Genomic DNA, 14675 nt, shown 5'->3' on the forward strand with positions numbered 1-14675 from the left:
TTTTTGGAAGATGATTACAAAAGTCTTAAAAATGGTCTTAACTGCTTCGTTTGAGCGAGTCTACCACCTTCTGAAAAATTTCAGAGTGCAGATTGGACGCGTTTTCGCGTCATTAACCTGTTTACGTTGTCGGACTAACGAAACGCGGCTGTGAATTTGTCGGATAAGAGATCGACAAACTTTATTAATTAATTATAAGTACTTTAAATTGAAAATTAAGAGTTTTGTAATAATAAAATCGTCGAGTCCGATACCCGCAAGATATCACTCTAGCGCGGTAGTTTTGTTATTACAAAACTCTTAATTTTCAATTTAAAGTACCTATATTTAATTAATAAAGATTGTCGATCTCTTCTCCGACAAATTTACAGCCGCGTTTCGTTAGTCCGACAACGTAAATATATTAAAAATCCACGAGGAAAAAGTTTTCCTGTTGTTGGCTGTATAGCATATATTACAAAAACGAATAAAATCCTTTATAAAAGGTATATTTGTTAAAATCCCTAAAAAGGGCTACATCACAGAACTAGTTTTCGATCGGATGACCGATCATCATCAGTGTTTACGTGATTCTAACATGCTAACCACAAAATACAAAAATACAGTCGGAAAAATGAAAGAATAAGGCTTTTCATCGATTGTCATTTGTTTCGAGTTTCTGTCATGTGTCACATAATATTAATACATCTACGTCATACGTCTTTGGTTTGTATCATTGGTTATACCAATAACGTATGACGTAGATATTTTAATATTATGTGACACATGACAGAAGCTCGAAACAAATGACTGTGAATGAAAAGCCCTATACCAATGAACAATCACATCAATCACATAAAAAAAAAGCAAATACAAAATATGTGATTGATGTGATCGTTCATGGGTATTCTTTCATTTTTCCGACTGTATGTAGGTAAAAACCCTTTACAATTGATCCGTCATGGAAACATAGATAAAATATGTGAACTTAAACATGGATGTCTAAAATATCCAATGTATTATGCTCCAGGTACCATTTGAGCTCAAAATTCACATGTTGACTACTTGCTACCATATAGTCAACATGTGAACAAGTCAATTTTGAGCTCAAATGGTACCTGGAGTTGGATATTTTAGACATTCATGTTGAAGTTCACATATTTTGTAATAATAAAAAAAAAATAACAATAAAATATGTTACAAAACAATGTATTTCATAATAGTCAACATGCATATCTAAAGGGCAAAGGGACACATACAGCAATATATCAATTCACTCAAAATGTCTTACAATCACTAGAACAGAATGAGGTTGTACTAGGGTTATTTCTAGATTTAACAAAAGCATATGATTGTGTGAATCACGAATTATTACTGAAAAAACTAAACTTATATGGTGTAAAAGGGGTAGCTCATAATTGGTTTAAATCGTTCTTATCAGGAAGATCACAAAGAGTAATTTTAACAAAAGATAATAAGAATGTTAAATCCGAAATTAGACCTATACAATTAGGCATTCCTCAGGGAAACATAATTGGACCGATAATTTTCATTTTGTATATAAATGATATGTCGCATTGTATTACTAGTAACAACTGTAGTCTAATTAATTATGCTGACGATACGAATGTTCTGGTAACGGGAGATCATTTGGAAATTCTACTAAATGAATCTGTTGATATTTATGAAGAAATGTCTAAGTGGTTCTCCAGTGAGGGATTAATTATTAATAAACAAAAAACGAATTGTTTAATTTTTAGAACAACTAGATCAAATGTGGAATGTCCAAATAATTTTCTGTTAGATAATACAAACGTTGAATTTGGCACTAAAACTACATTTTTAGGCATGACAATTGATATAACATTGTCATGGGAAAGTCACATACAGCAACTTAATAAAAGGTTGAATTTAGTATGCTATACTTTTAGAGTATTATCGCAATATTTAAGTGAAGATGACCTAAAAACAATTTATTTTTCAAATTTTGAATCTTTAGTCCGTTATGGAGCAATTTTTTATGGTGGAAGCAATGAACTTGATAAAATATTTATTTGTCAGAAACGAGTGCTAAGAATTATTAAAAAAATGAGATTCGGAGCGTCTTGCAGAGGAGTTTTCAAATCTAATAATATTTTAACAGTACCTGCAATATATATCGAGGAATGTCTACTATTCCTCTTTAGAAATAAATATCTGTTTGAAATGAATCTACCTACACATTGTTACAATAGGGAGATTAAATATATTTATCCTATTCACAGATTAACTGTGACAGAGAAGGGGGCCAAATATTCTTGCATGAGATTATTTAATAAATTGCCCCACGACATTAGAAAAATAACACAATTAACTCAATATAAAAAAGCTGTGCGTAAATTACTATTGCAGATTGAACCATATCAGGTAATAGATTTTATGAATTCTAATATTTAACAGCATTTCTGTAATTTTAATTTTGTTTTTTTATGTTGACGAATATTTCGCTCTGCGTATATGTATGTGTCTCTGTATATATGTATGTACAATTTTCGAAATAAATATTATTATTATTATTATTATTTTATCTATGTTTCCATGACGGATCAATTGCAAAGGGTTTTTACCCACATATTTTTGTATTTTGGTGATTAGCATGTTAGAATCAGGTAAGCACTGATGATGATCGGTCATCAGATCGAAAACTAGTTCTGTGATGTAGTCCTTTTTAGGGATTTTAACAAATATACCTTTTATAAAGGATTTTATTCGTTTTTGTAAATATGTTAATAACGCGGGACGCGTAAACGCGTCCAAACTGCACTTTAAAATTGTTCAGAAAGTGGTAGACTCGCTCAAACGAAGCAGTTAAGACTTTTGTAATCATCTTCCAAAAGGACGATTTACTGTGGACTATAATACTCTGGGCTAATTAACAAAATACAAGGAAAAGTTATTTACTAGCTATTTTATTGGTGGAATCGAATCTTATGATTGTATATATTAATAATAGAGGTATGCAAAGTCCGCAGATAGTGTGCTACTTTTTTTATAAACAAAATGGCGCCCGAAAATCGTGTTTTTTTCAATTTTTGCTCTATAACTCCAAAGATTTTAACTTTACACCAAAAACACCCAAATAAAAATTCACCGTAATTAAATTCTGCATAGAGACGTATTTTTCCCGATTTACTTCGATGAAAATTTTCCCCGGAAAATGCGGGGTTTCCCAACAAAATCTTTAATTTTCAACTAAAATTTTAGATAAGTCAATTTTTAATTAACAATTCAATTGTTGCTAAACTGTTCATTCAATTTTCATCGGCTTCTGGAATTATAATCTATACGAAAAAAACTTTATATTACCAAGTTATTTAATTATTGATAAACAATTACTTATCTAAAATTTTAGTTGAAAATTAAAGATTTTGTTGGAAAAACCCGCATTTTCCGGGGAAAATTTTCGTCGAAGTAAATCGGAAAAAACACGTCTCTATGCAGAATTTAGTTTCGGTGAATTTTTATTTGGGTGTTTTTGCTGTAAAGTTAAAAGTTTTGGAGTTATAGAGCAAAAATTGAAAAAAAAACACGATTTTTGGGCGCCATTTTATTTATAAAAAAGTAGCACACCATCTGCGGACTTTACATACCTATATTATTAATATATACAATATACAATCATAAGATTCGATTCCAGCAATGAAATTGCTGGTAAATAACTTTTCTCAAAAATGGCCTATTCTCCGATAATCTGCCCAGACTATAAGGGAATTTTTGAGTTCCATTCTCCATGACGTCTATGCTACAATAAAATTTCGATAAAACTTAAAAGTCTATAAAAACGGTATCTGTACCGAGTTCTGGTTAACATAAAAACAAAAAACATAATCAAACCGTCGGCCTTTTATGTCTCAAGACCGGATCATAAATCTTCTTGATAATCCATTTGATATGAAACAGATCATTGTGCTCTACCTGCTTGGTCAAGTAACCAATGATCGTCTCGTTCAAATACGTCCTAAATTCATCTATAAAATTTGTATTTATTTCGTAGCGCTCTAAAAATTTAACAGTCGACTTTAAAGCACATATCACAGACACTTTGGTTTTGTACAACATCATCGGAGACGAATGCTTCACCAGCGCATCGAGAAGCATCGTGGTGACGAGCAGAGTATGCTCCTCGATAAATATGGATTTGTCTTCGTAGCTCAATCCGTCTTCGAGGGTCCATAGGAGCTTGTGCAGAACTTCCGCGCACAGATCCATGAATGGAATGTTTTCGGCGTAAGAATTTAGTTCACCCCGTTCAAATACCTTAAAAAAAGAGATTTAAGTATTATTGTATAGTGCCCTACTAAACGTTGTACATAAATTACTTGCAGTACATATAAAAGACAAGATAACACAAAAGATAGATAATGACATAGGAGAATATCAATGTGGATTTAGAAGAGAACGCAGCACGGTGGATCAAATTTTCCTGCTGCGTGAGATACAAGCGGAAAGCTACGAATACGGGAAATCTACAATGGCCCTATTCATCGACTTGAAACAAGCTTTTGACAGAGTTGAACGGAAAGAAATATACAAAGCACTATGTGAAATTGGAATTAGTGAAAAATTAATAAAGATGGTAAAAGTTACACTCAGAGAAACAGAGAACAGAGTTAAAATAAATGGAAAGGAAACAGATAAGTTTAAGGTCGGTGAAGGGGTACGACAAGGAGACCCACTGTCATCATTGTTGTTCAGTATCCTTCTTGAAATGGTCATCAGAGAAGCCGAAATTAACAGGACAGGACTTGTATACCAACGAAAACACCAATGCTTGGCATTCGCTGATAACAAAGTACTGATAGCCAGAAGAAAACAAGAATTAAAAGAAATACTAAAAAGACTAGAGGCGATAGGAAGAAAGAAAGGGATATACATAAACGAAGAAAAGACTAAATATATGGAATGGATAGAACGAGAATACACACAAGGACAATATCTGACAACAAACACAGAGGCAAAAATATATCAATTCGAAGAATTAGAGAGATTCCAATATCTAGGAGCGACATTCACTAGGAGACCAAATATAAAAGAAGAAATCCAAGCGAGAATTATGGCTGATAATCGTTGTATCTTTGCTCTAAACAACTTATTAAGAAATAAGAACATATCTAGAGAGACTAAGATAAGAATATACAAGACCGCGATAAGACCTATAGTATTGTATGCCAGTGAAACATGGACGATGAACAAATCCGAGCAAGTTATGCTTAAAGTGTGGGAAAGAAAAGTCCTAAGAAAGATATTTGGCGGAAAGATACGGAATGGAATGTGGATAAGAAGACCAAATGTAGAACTGGAGAGGATGTATGGTGAACCAAACATAGTATTGTTCTGAAGCTATTTTCTTGTGGCATCTTTATAATCAAGTATATTCAAATGGGAAATAAGCCACAATTTTACCTAAAAATGATTTTATTAACGTTTCGACGTAGTAAATTTATTTTAAAAATATTTCGAAAACCAAACATAGTAGGGATCATAAAATCACAAACACTGAGATGGTTGGGACATATCCAAAGGATGCCAAACACGAGACTTCCCAAAAGAATACTAATGGGAGGAATAGAAGCAAAGAAGAAGAAAGGTAGACCGAAAACCAGATGGAAGAAAGATGTTGAAAAAGCCATAGAAGAACTGAAAATCATAAATTGGCAAAATAAAGCAGCAAATAGGAGAGATTGGAAAGGAATAGTAAACCAAGCCATGGGCCTTCTAGGAATGGAGAGCTAAACTAGAGAGCTTACCTTAGTACAAATGTGCACATAAAAAAAGTTACAGCCCTTTGAAGTTAGAAAATGAAAATCGATTTTTTCCAATATATCGAAAACTATTAGATTTTTTATTGAAAATAGACATGTGGCATTTCTAAGGCAGTAGTATCTTAAGAAAAAATTATAGTGAAATTTGGACACCCCATAAAAATTTTATGGGGGTTTTGTTCCTTTAAACCTTCCCAAACTTTTGTGTACGTTCCAATTTAATTATTTTTGTAGCATCATTAGTTAAACACGGTATTTTAAAAACTTTTTGCCTCTTAGTGCTTTTTCGAAAAGTCAGTTTTTATCGAGATATTTTGAATATTGTACCGCAGTAATAGTTTAATTGGAACGTACACAAACATTTGGGGGGTTTAAAGGAACAAAACCCCCATAAAATTTTTATGTAAGCATATTAAAAATGAAGCCGATAAAAATTGCCTTATCGAAAAAATACTAAGAGGCAAAAAACTTTTAAAAATATTTAATTGAACCAATGGTACCACAATAACAATTTAATTGGAGCGTACACAAAAATTTGGGGGGTTTAAGGGAACAAAACCCCATAAAAATTTTATGGGGTGCACAAATTTTTCTATAATTTTCTTTAAGATTTTCTTGCCAAAAGAATGCCACACGTCCATTTTCAATAAAAAATCTCTAATAGTTTTCGATATATTGGAAAAAATCGATTTTCATTTTGTGACTTCAAAGGGCTGTAACTTTTTTTATGTGCATATTCGTACTAAGGTAAGTTAGGTTCATTCGAACTATTTTTGGTACAACTAAATACTTGTACTGTACTCTGTGCTTGTATCTTTATTCTTCTAAATGCAATTTGATCAATAAAACAAATAATTTTTGTAAAAAAAATTAAAAATTGGCATAAAAATGCTGAAAGTAAGAAACAACACTAGAAGTAAACTTAACTATAATAGTTATAGACTATTAATATCTATCATAGACTATTTATATTAATAGTCATCTTCGCTTTCGAAGCAGTTGTCTGGTTTGTCGGGATCTTCCTAAATATTATCCAGAGTGCCTTAATATGTGATTTGTTGTCTTTCCCGTTGTTGGTAAGACACATTTTTGTAGAAGTTAAGCCACTGCATGGTTCATATTCCCGGTACAGTACCTTTATGTCGAATCGGCCGAAGTGTATCTAAATTAACAAAACCCTGGTCTTTCATCCTAACAACCATAAATTTTGAACTGGTCTTCATCTCTACCCTGTGTTCTGGTACAAACATTTCTCTTTCAGTTTTTCTTTCTTTTTCCAAGTACACTTGGATCGTGTCAACTCGCATTAACTAAAATATGATGAAATGATTCGCGACATTCTTAAAATTCTATATTACGTCAAAATTAATGACGCACTGAAAGAAGGGTTTGGTATGAACTTTAACACTAATTTGACACTTTGCACAGTGGTTCCAAACGCCGAAAACGTGGTCATGAACATTTAAAAGCGTATATTGTTTATATATTTTGGAATTACTTTCGTTCTTAAGGGTTTTTGGCATCGCTGATTACGAATCTGGCATTATTTTTTTCTGAAAAACAAAATGGCGGCTTCAACAGGGCGGAAAGAAATTGAAAATATCAATCAAAAAGGAAATTTTTTGCCAAATTTGGTAGGTTAAAGTCGCTGATTACAAATCTAATTTTACTTTTTTTTTAAACAAAATGGCGGATCCAATATGGACGAAAGAAATTCGAATATTTTATTTTAGCCGCATTTTTGTTTAAAATTTTATATTATAAGGGACTTTTGAAACTGCTGATTACCAATACATACTCAACAATCGCCAGAACTATGTAATATGCGTCATTTCCCACTTTTGTATTCAAACAACTGCCAGCAATGCATAGGCAGTTATAGGCAGTTAAACAAAAGTGATTCTGTATCTCCGTACTATATACTTTAAGATTAATAAACATTAGTCGCAGATAATTGATGGATTCGACCGTTACATTATGCAGAATTTTGTACTTTTTGAATGCATCTTTACAAAATTTTAATTATTTGAAGTATATTTTCACTATTTATGCATTAACAAATTTAAGGCATTTATTGTTAATAAATGTTGATTTAAGTTACATCTTACATTACTACATACTTAAAAAAGAAGAATTTGATTCACAACGATAAAATTGATAAACCACAAAACGTTTTACAGCGTTTTCAATAAAGCGTTTTTTTCACTTTCTCTGCCGACCAAAATAACCCCGGACATGACCCACTTGTTCCTGAGTTGTGAACCAGAATACATCTAGTCTAATCGTCATACCTGCATATTAGGACTCTACGATAGTATGAGAAAACAACTGTAAACATGAAAATCCCTAAATAGGGACTCCTTTTTTTGCCTCATGACCACATTTTCAGCATTTGGAACCACTCTGTGCTTTGGTATGATGGTATGGTATGTTAAACAATAAATGGTTTAGTTCAATTAGTTACCACTATAAACAGCCCGGATTAACCGATAATAGTATAAAAGGCCCGGTTTCAGGTAAAATTTATTTTAGGCTTTATTATGGGAGTACCGTCTAGTCAGTGTTAATTGCAAAAGACCAACTCTGTCTACCTCGGTGGCTTATCGCTCCGGGTGGGTCTTAACAATGGGCCAGGTCAGATAAATTTAATAATATTTACGACCGCACTAATTGAACTCAAACCATTTACTGTTGAACAAACCATACCACTAATCTAACAAGTATTAACGAGTTGGCTGCCAAACGATATAACTATTACTCGTTTGGAGACCAAGGTATATAAGCGTACTTATACTCAATGGCTGCCAAATGATAAACAAACTATTTTCAGGAGTTAAGTGAAATGCCCATATATGTCACTATTGGTTATAAATTAGCTTGTGTCCTTTAGCCACAACATTAAAATGGGTATTAACTATCTATTACTGTACTTAACTCCAACTTGAACGGAGTGGCCATGAGAGCCAGAGTGGCCTAACTGATTTTAACATTACTTTACATAATCAAAGAAAATGAACAGAAGCAAACAATGCCCGATTGTTTCAGTAGTTTTATGTTGACCAAGAATCATTATTGGTCAACATAAAACTACTAAAACAATTGGACATTGTTAGCTTCTGATCATTTTCTTTGATTATGTAAAGTAATGTTAAAATCAGTTAGGCCACTCTGGCTCTCATGGTCTCAATTATTACATTGACAGTACATATTATTATCAATGATATTACATGTCGATGTTCATTTCACCTAATGTTTTGATTTAACTTGTTTGCATATGAATCATGACGTTTGTGCAAAGATATAATGAAACAACTATACTACAGTAGATTATTTAAAAAGAATAGGAAACAATCAAAAGGAACTCACGAATGCCAGATGCTTGTACTTATAAATTCTGTGGCAGTTTACCGATTGTTTCTTTTTCTGTGTAAAAATCATCAATATGTTCATTTTTGACTGCATGATAAAAACTTAACTCATCTAAAAAAAAGTAAAGAAATTTACCTCGGAGACGTCATTACTGGATGAATCCGGAAAATGGCGACAGCACCACGAAAATAAAAAGCAAATGGCACCATCTTTCGGAAGAATTATGGAACTCAAGTTTAATAGATCCTCTCTGGCTTTTTCTGCTATCACTGGCCATTTCTTTCCGGATCTACAACAAAATATGTAGTTTAATATTGGGAGGTAATGCCTGTTTAAAAATCGGTTTTATAAATTTATACACTCAGTTCTACGTTTTTACAATTTGATGCTATAGAAATAGTAAAACTAGTATATAATCCTTACAAATTATCTTATCTTTCTAAACTTTTAGTCAAATTTTCATAATGTTCATCAAAAAGTCTCCTTCTAACCTGATACACTGATTAGAACGCAGTTCTAGCGATCAGATGCATTTTTTGAATATAGTTCTCGAAGAACGATTTGTTTTTGGTTGCAAAGTATCTATCAGATTCTGCCATAATCATAACTTCTTCATTTGAACTAAACCTCTCCCTTTTTCGGCCTGCAAATATTCAGTAGTCACTGGGGATCAAATCTGAAGAATAAGGCGGATGTGGAAGCAATTCCGAGGTAAAAATTCACGTTCTTTCATCATCATTAGATCATCTGGTTACTCGGTGTATTGTCTTGGTTGATGAGTCTTTTCTTCTTCATCAATTGTGCCAATTCTGTCCTCCAAATGCATCCATACTACTTTTGATGGATTTTTATTTCATAAGTTTATCAATGAACAAAATGACAATTTTGACATTATAAATAAGGTTCTTTCCTGCTAACTGTATGCTAATCCTATCCTGCTAACTGTAAAAATGAGCAAGCTCGTGGCCAGTATTTTCTTGATAAATATACAAAATAAACACTTACATGGTTTGTTGTTTATTGGCGCAACTTCCCAGGAATACTTTCACTTTCAGAACCGTCGCAAACTCACTCATAGCGTTCCTCACTATCAACTCGTCATCTTCTAACAAAACCAGTATTATATGTAATACCATATGGAGATCATGTGCTACAAAATAATTTACTTCAGTTAGCTACACTGCGCGTCAGAGAAAACGGGCCACCCACAAAATGGGTCATTTTTGATGTCTCGAATTTCCTAAACCAGTTGTCTGATTTAAGTGATTTTTTTTCGAATATGTTGTAGCCTTATTCTTTAACAATATCGCTGTAATAACATTGTTGCTAGACAGGTAAATTGTCATTGTATACCGCGTGTACCAATCAAACTGTGTTTTTTCTCAAAGTTCACCACACACTGTGGAATATTCTAGCATTTATAAAACACTGAAATTAAAACCTAACTATGAACTCATGTTTTCTTAAGGGCATAGGCGCAAAATGTCGCCTGTCAAAATGTTCAATGTGTTTTAAATGTATTCATAAAACCCAACTATAGCCTCAGGTTTTCTTATAGCCTCTGTTTTTTGATTCGTTCGCTTATGTTGGATAATCAAAAAGTTAGGTAGGTACCTACTTTAACAACTATCCATGTACTTCATCAATACAGGGTGTTTCTAAATACGTGCGAAGGGAGTGTTACATTCTTTCTTACAAACTGACGACTTATTTATTGCTCTAAAACCCCGTATCTAGGAAATGAAGCATTTACGAACATATGTTCATAAAGCAAACGGTCATTATTTTTTCATTACCCCTTAAAGTTTCTCGAACTCATTTAGAAACACACTGTATTGATGAAGAACATAGTTAGTTGTTAAAGTACCTAACTTTTTGATTATCCAACATAAGCGAATGAATCAAAAAACAGAATGTTAAGAAAATCTGAGGCTATAGTTGGGTTTTAATTTCAGTATTTTATAAATGCTAGAATATTCCACAGGGTGTGGTGAACATTGAGAAAAAAAAAACAGATTGATTGGTACACCCGGTATACAATGACAATTTACCTGTCTAGAAACGATATTGTTAAAGAATAAGGCTATAACATATTAAAAAAATCACTTACATTGGAAAACAGGTTTAGGAAATTCGAGACATCAAAAATGGCCCATTTTGTAGGTGGCCCGTTTTCCCTGACGCACAGTGTATCAATCAGTACATGGACAGAAAATATACAAATATTAAATATAAACTGCTTCACCAAGCTTACTTCTATTCACCAACTTTCATACAGTTAATATACTTGCACCTTTGGAGATAAAAAGTGTGAAAATACTGTGAAAAAAACTGTGAAAATACCAGCAGATTTTACTTCATTTTTTTAATTAACGAAAAATATAAAAATTGGAGAAGAAAATCTAGGCACAAATTAGCTGTGAGAAGTATTGAAGGAAAATATTTTCTATATACGTCTAAAGCTAGTTTATATTAATAAATTCCCGTAAAAAATAATATTTTCGCACAATTAGAGATGATGACCCGCGGGAGGAAGATGAAATGCTACAAAAAAATTGGATAGTAACGTACGCTGTAGAGAAAACGAACCGCATTACCACAGAGATACATGGATTAAGGAAATATTTAAAGAAGGCAACAATAATCAGAAAATAGTACTATCAAAAATAACACATAAAGGCAAAACAAACAAACCAGAATACATTGTTCATTTCATGTTCGTTTATCATTGGTAAGTTGACCACATAACAATAAGGTATACCCTATTCCACGAACATACGACTGTTGTGGATTATCTCGACAACGAATATTTTATTGTGCAAATTATGAAGAACGAAAGTAAATTGCAAAATATATTGTTGTTTATTTAAAAAATTTTAGAGCCATTTACTTTCGCACTTATGTTGCACACTAAAATATTCGTTGTCGCGATAATTTAAGACAGTCGTATATTCGTGGAATAGCCCATAGCAGAATATGGGTGGCTGTATATGGAATTTTTTTCAGATTGTGGGAAAAGCGGCATCCTTTGATGATGGCCGCCAGCAGTGGCATGTCTGCAGGTGAGTTTTAAGCCACGCCCTCTTCCAAGATGGCCGCCGCTTTCCTATGGGTCAATTTATGTCATGTTGCCAATCCAACATGAAGGCTGGCAGCTGTCAATACGTGGCCAATCTAACATGGTGGCTGTCAGGTGTCAACGCAGGGTCAATCCAATATGACGGCTATAAATCATCTTTTTTTCGTCTGTTACATCGCCTGAAGAACATTTTGACGTAACGGATAACCGTTGTAGGTAAACTAATAGGTTTGTTCTAGCATCAGTTTTAAAAGGTTTGAAACCATCAGCGAATAGTGGACCAGCGCGAGTGGAGGGGATAGCACTGGTGACTGTATTAATTTTTCTCACTGACCAACTGTTTGCTGACGGTTTTTGACTAGTTTGACTGTTTGATAGAACAAACCTATTATCAACCAGTCATCCAACAATTTTATAATATCAAAAGATGTTTTTACAAGAAAAAATTATTCATATAAACAGAGTATAGATTCATAAGTTATATTATGTAATGTAAAAATGCACTTACTAATTAAAATACTGTCTTCATTACAATATAAAATATAATTTTTAGCCAAAAAATCACAAACTGCCAGTCTCCTAAAATCACTTGCTGCCGGCGAAGCGCTATCCGCCAGTACTGCCACCAAAACCTCGTACTTCAGCACGTTGTAGTCCAGGTGCAGCAAAAACGTGCTGATACAACTAATCACAGCACTGATCACGTCTTCGGTATTATCACAACTACACAATTCGAGCAACATGTCCAACGTTTCTTGTTTGTTCGTGTTCAAACACTTAATGGCGCACGGATAATAGTTCAGCAGCAAGAACAACAAGACTTGATCCTCCTCCCTTACGTATTGATGGTGTTTGATTTCTTCTACTAGGAACTTTTTGAGATATTGGTGGGTGCTGGTGAGGATTTTTGCGATTGACTTTCTGTCGAAGGTGTTACCCAAGAATCTGACTTCTGGTGGTATTTGGATTTCTTCGGTTTGGTATAAACTGTGCTTGTATCCTAAAACATCAAATACAACAATAAACTAAGACGTATCAAGTTACAGAAAAAAAAATACACAAAACAGTCGCTGGCCAAAGGCTATATCTTGGCAACTACAAGTTGAGAATTTTATAAACTTGACATGCTGCCTTAAGTTTTTTCAAAAAATTTAATGAAAAATCCTTTATAAAAGGTATAAAATTTATTAGAATCCCTTTAAAGGCTATATCACAAAACGTTTTCGATATTTAAAATATCATCATCAGTGTTTAGAACCTAATAGTAAGTATAACCGTTTCAAATGGAGAAATTATAAAGGACCCCGCAGAAACCTCATGGGAAATGGCTCTCTGTCAAATGCTCTGAAACTTTGGGTTATGGTAGTCCTTGATGTGTAGAACAAAAGACTCAATGGGCGCGTAGCTACAAAAAATCATGGTTTCAAGCTTTCAAGATATAAGCCTCTGAAGTTATAGGTACAGTGAAGACGTTTGAGTTGGAATAAATTCATTTTCTCGAGAATGGGCGACTCTGGAGATAAATTACGAATCAGGTCGATTTTCATTTTTAAATTATAATTTTTTGGCATATATATCAAACTAGTGACGTCATCCATCTGGGCGTGATGACGCAATCGATGATTTTTTTAAATAAGGATAGGGGTCGTGTGACAGCTCATTTGAAAGGTTATTGAATTCTCTATTCACTGTTATAAATATTAACATAATTATTTATACAGGGTGCCCAGAAATTTTTTTGAATGAAATTAGTCGAGACAAAAAGAAGAATGTATATAAATTATTTCATTCGAAATACATTTTACTGCTGTTAGAAAACAGAAAAAAATGTTGATTTGAAAAATAAACATTGCTTTTCGCTTAAATTAAATGTTCAAACTGCTAAGAGGCAGGTGGGTGGCAGCTTTAATATTGAATTTAAGCGAAAAACAATATTTATTTATAAAATAAACATTTTTCCTGTTTTCGGACAACAGTAAAATGTATTTCGAATTAAATAAATCATATACATTCTTCTTTTTGTCTCAATTAATTTAATTTAAAAAATTGTTTGGGCACCCTGTATAAATAAATATGTTAGAGTTTATATTAATGAATAGAGAGTTGAATAACCTTTCAAATGAACTATCACACGACCCCTATTCATATTTAAAAAAATCATCGATTGCGTCATCACGCCCGATGGGTGACGTCACTAGTATGATATACAGTCCGTCTAATTTACTTACTGTTGCATGTCATTATCTACGTTAGAGATATAAGTTGACATTGTTGCCCAATTACAAAAAATTCTTGAATTCATTTTAAAACAAATACATCACACAATTTTTGCGGAAGTGGATTATACAGCAAAACAAATTAATATTTAATGTAAATAAATAAAAACTTTAGAAATAGAAAACAAGAATTAAGTTATAATCTTACGTTAAAGTACATAATAAAAATAG

At 32.8% G+C, this 14675-nt stretch overlaps 1 protein-coding gene across 2 annotated transcripts in view; it reads right to left on the minus strand.

Annotated features, from left to right (window-relative positions):
* Positions 1–316: 316 nt before the first annotated feature.
* The window catches only part of LOC114331641 (thyroid adenoma-associated protein homolog), a 57332-nt gene continuing 42973 nt past the window's right edge, over positions 317–14675 (minus strand). The window contains exons 18-21 of one of the 2 annotated variants that reach the window (XM_050652249.1): positions 12737–13228; positions 10155–10299; positions 9285–9438; positions 317–4275 (exon numbers count right to left, since the gene is read on the minus strand). In XM_050652249.1, the coding sequence (XP_050508206.1) occupies positions 3847–4275; positions 9285–9438; positions 10155–10299; positions 12737–13228 (1220 nt within the window). In that variant the 3' untranslated portion in view covers positions 317–3846. Of the gene's footprint in view, positions 4276–6785; positions 7091–9284; positions 9439–10154; positions 10300–12736; positions 13229–14675 lie in introns of those variants that run through there. The other variant, XM_050652250.1, reaches the window with a different exon arrangement.

This window comes from Diabrotica virgifera, chromosome 5 (assembly GCF_917563875.1).
Source record: "Diabrotica virgifera virgifera chromosome 5, PGI_DIABVI_V3a".
NCBI lineage: Eukaryota > Metazoa > Arthropoda > Insecta > Coleoptera > Chrysomelidae > Diabrotica > Diabrotica virgifera.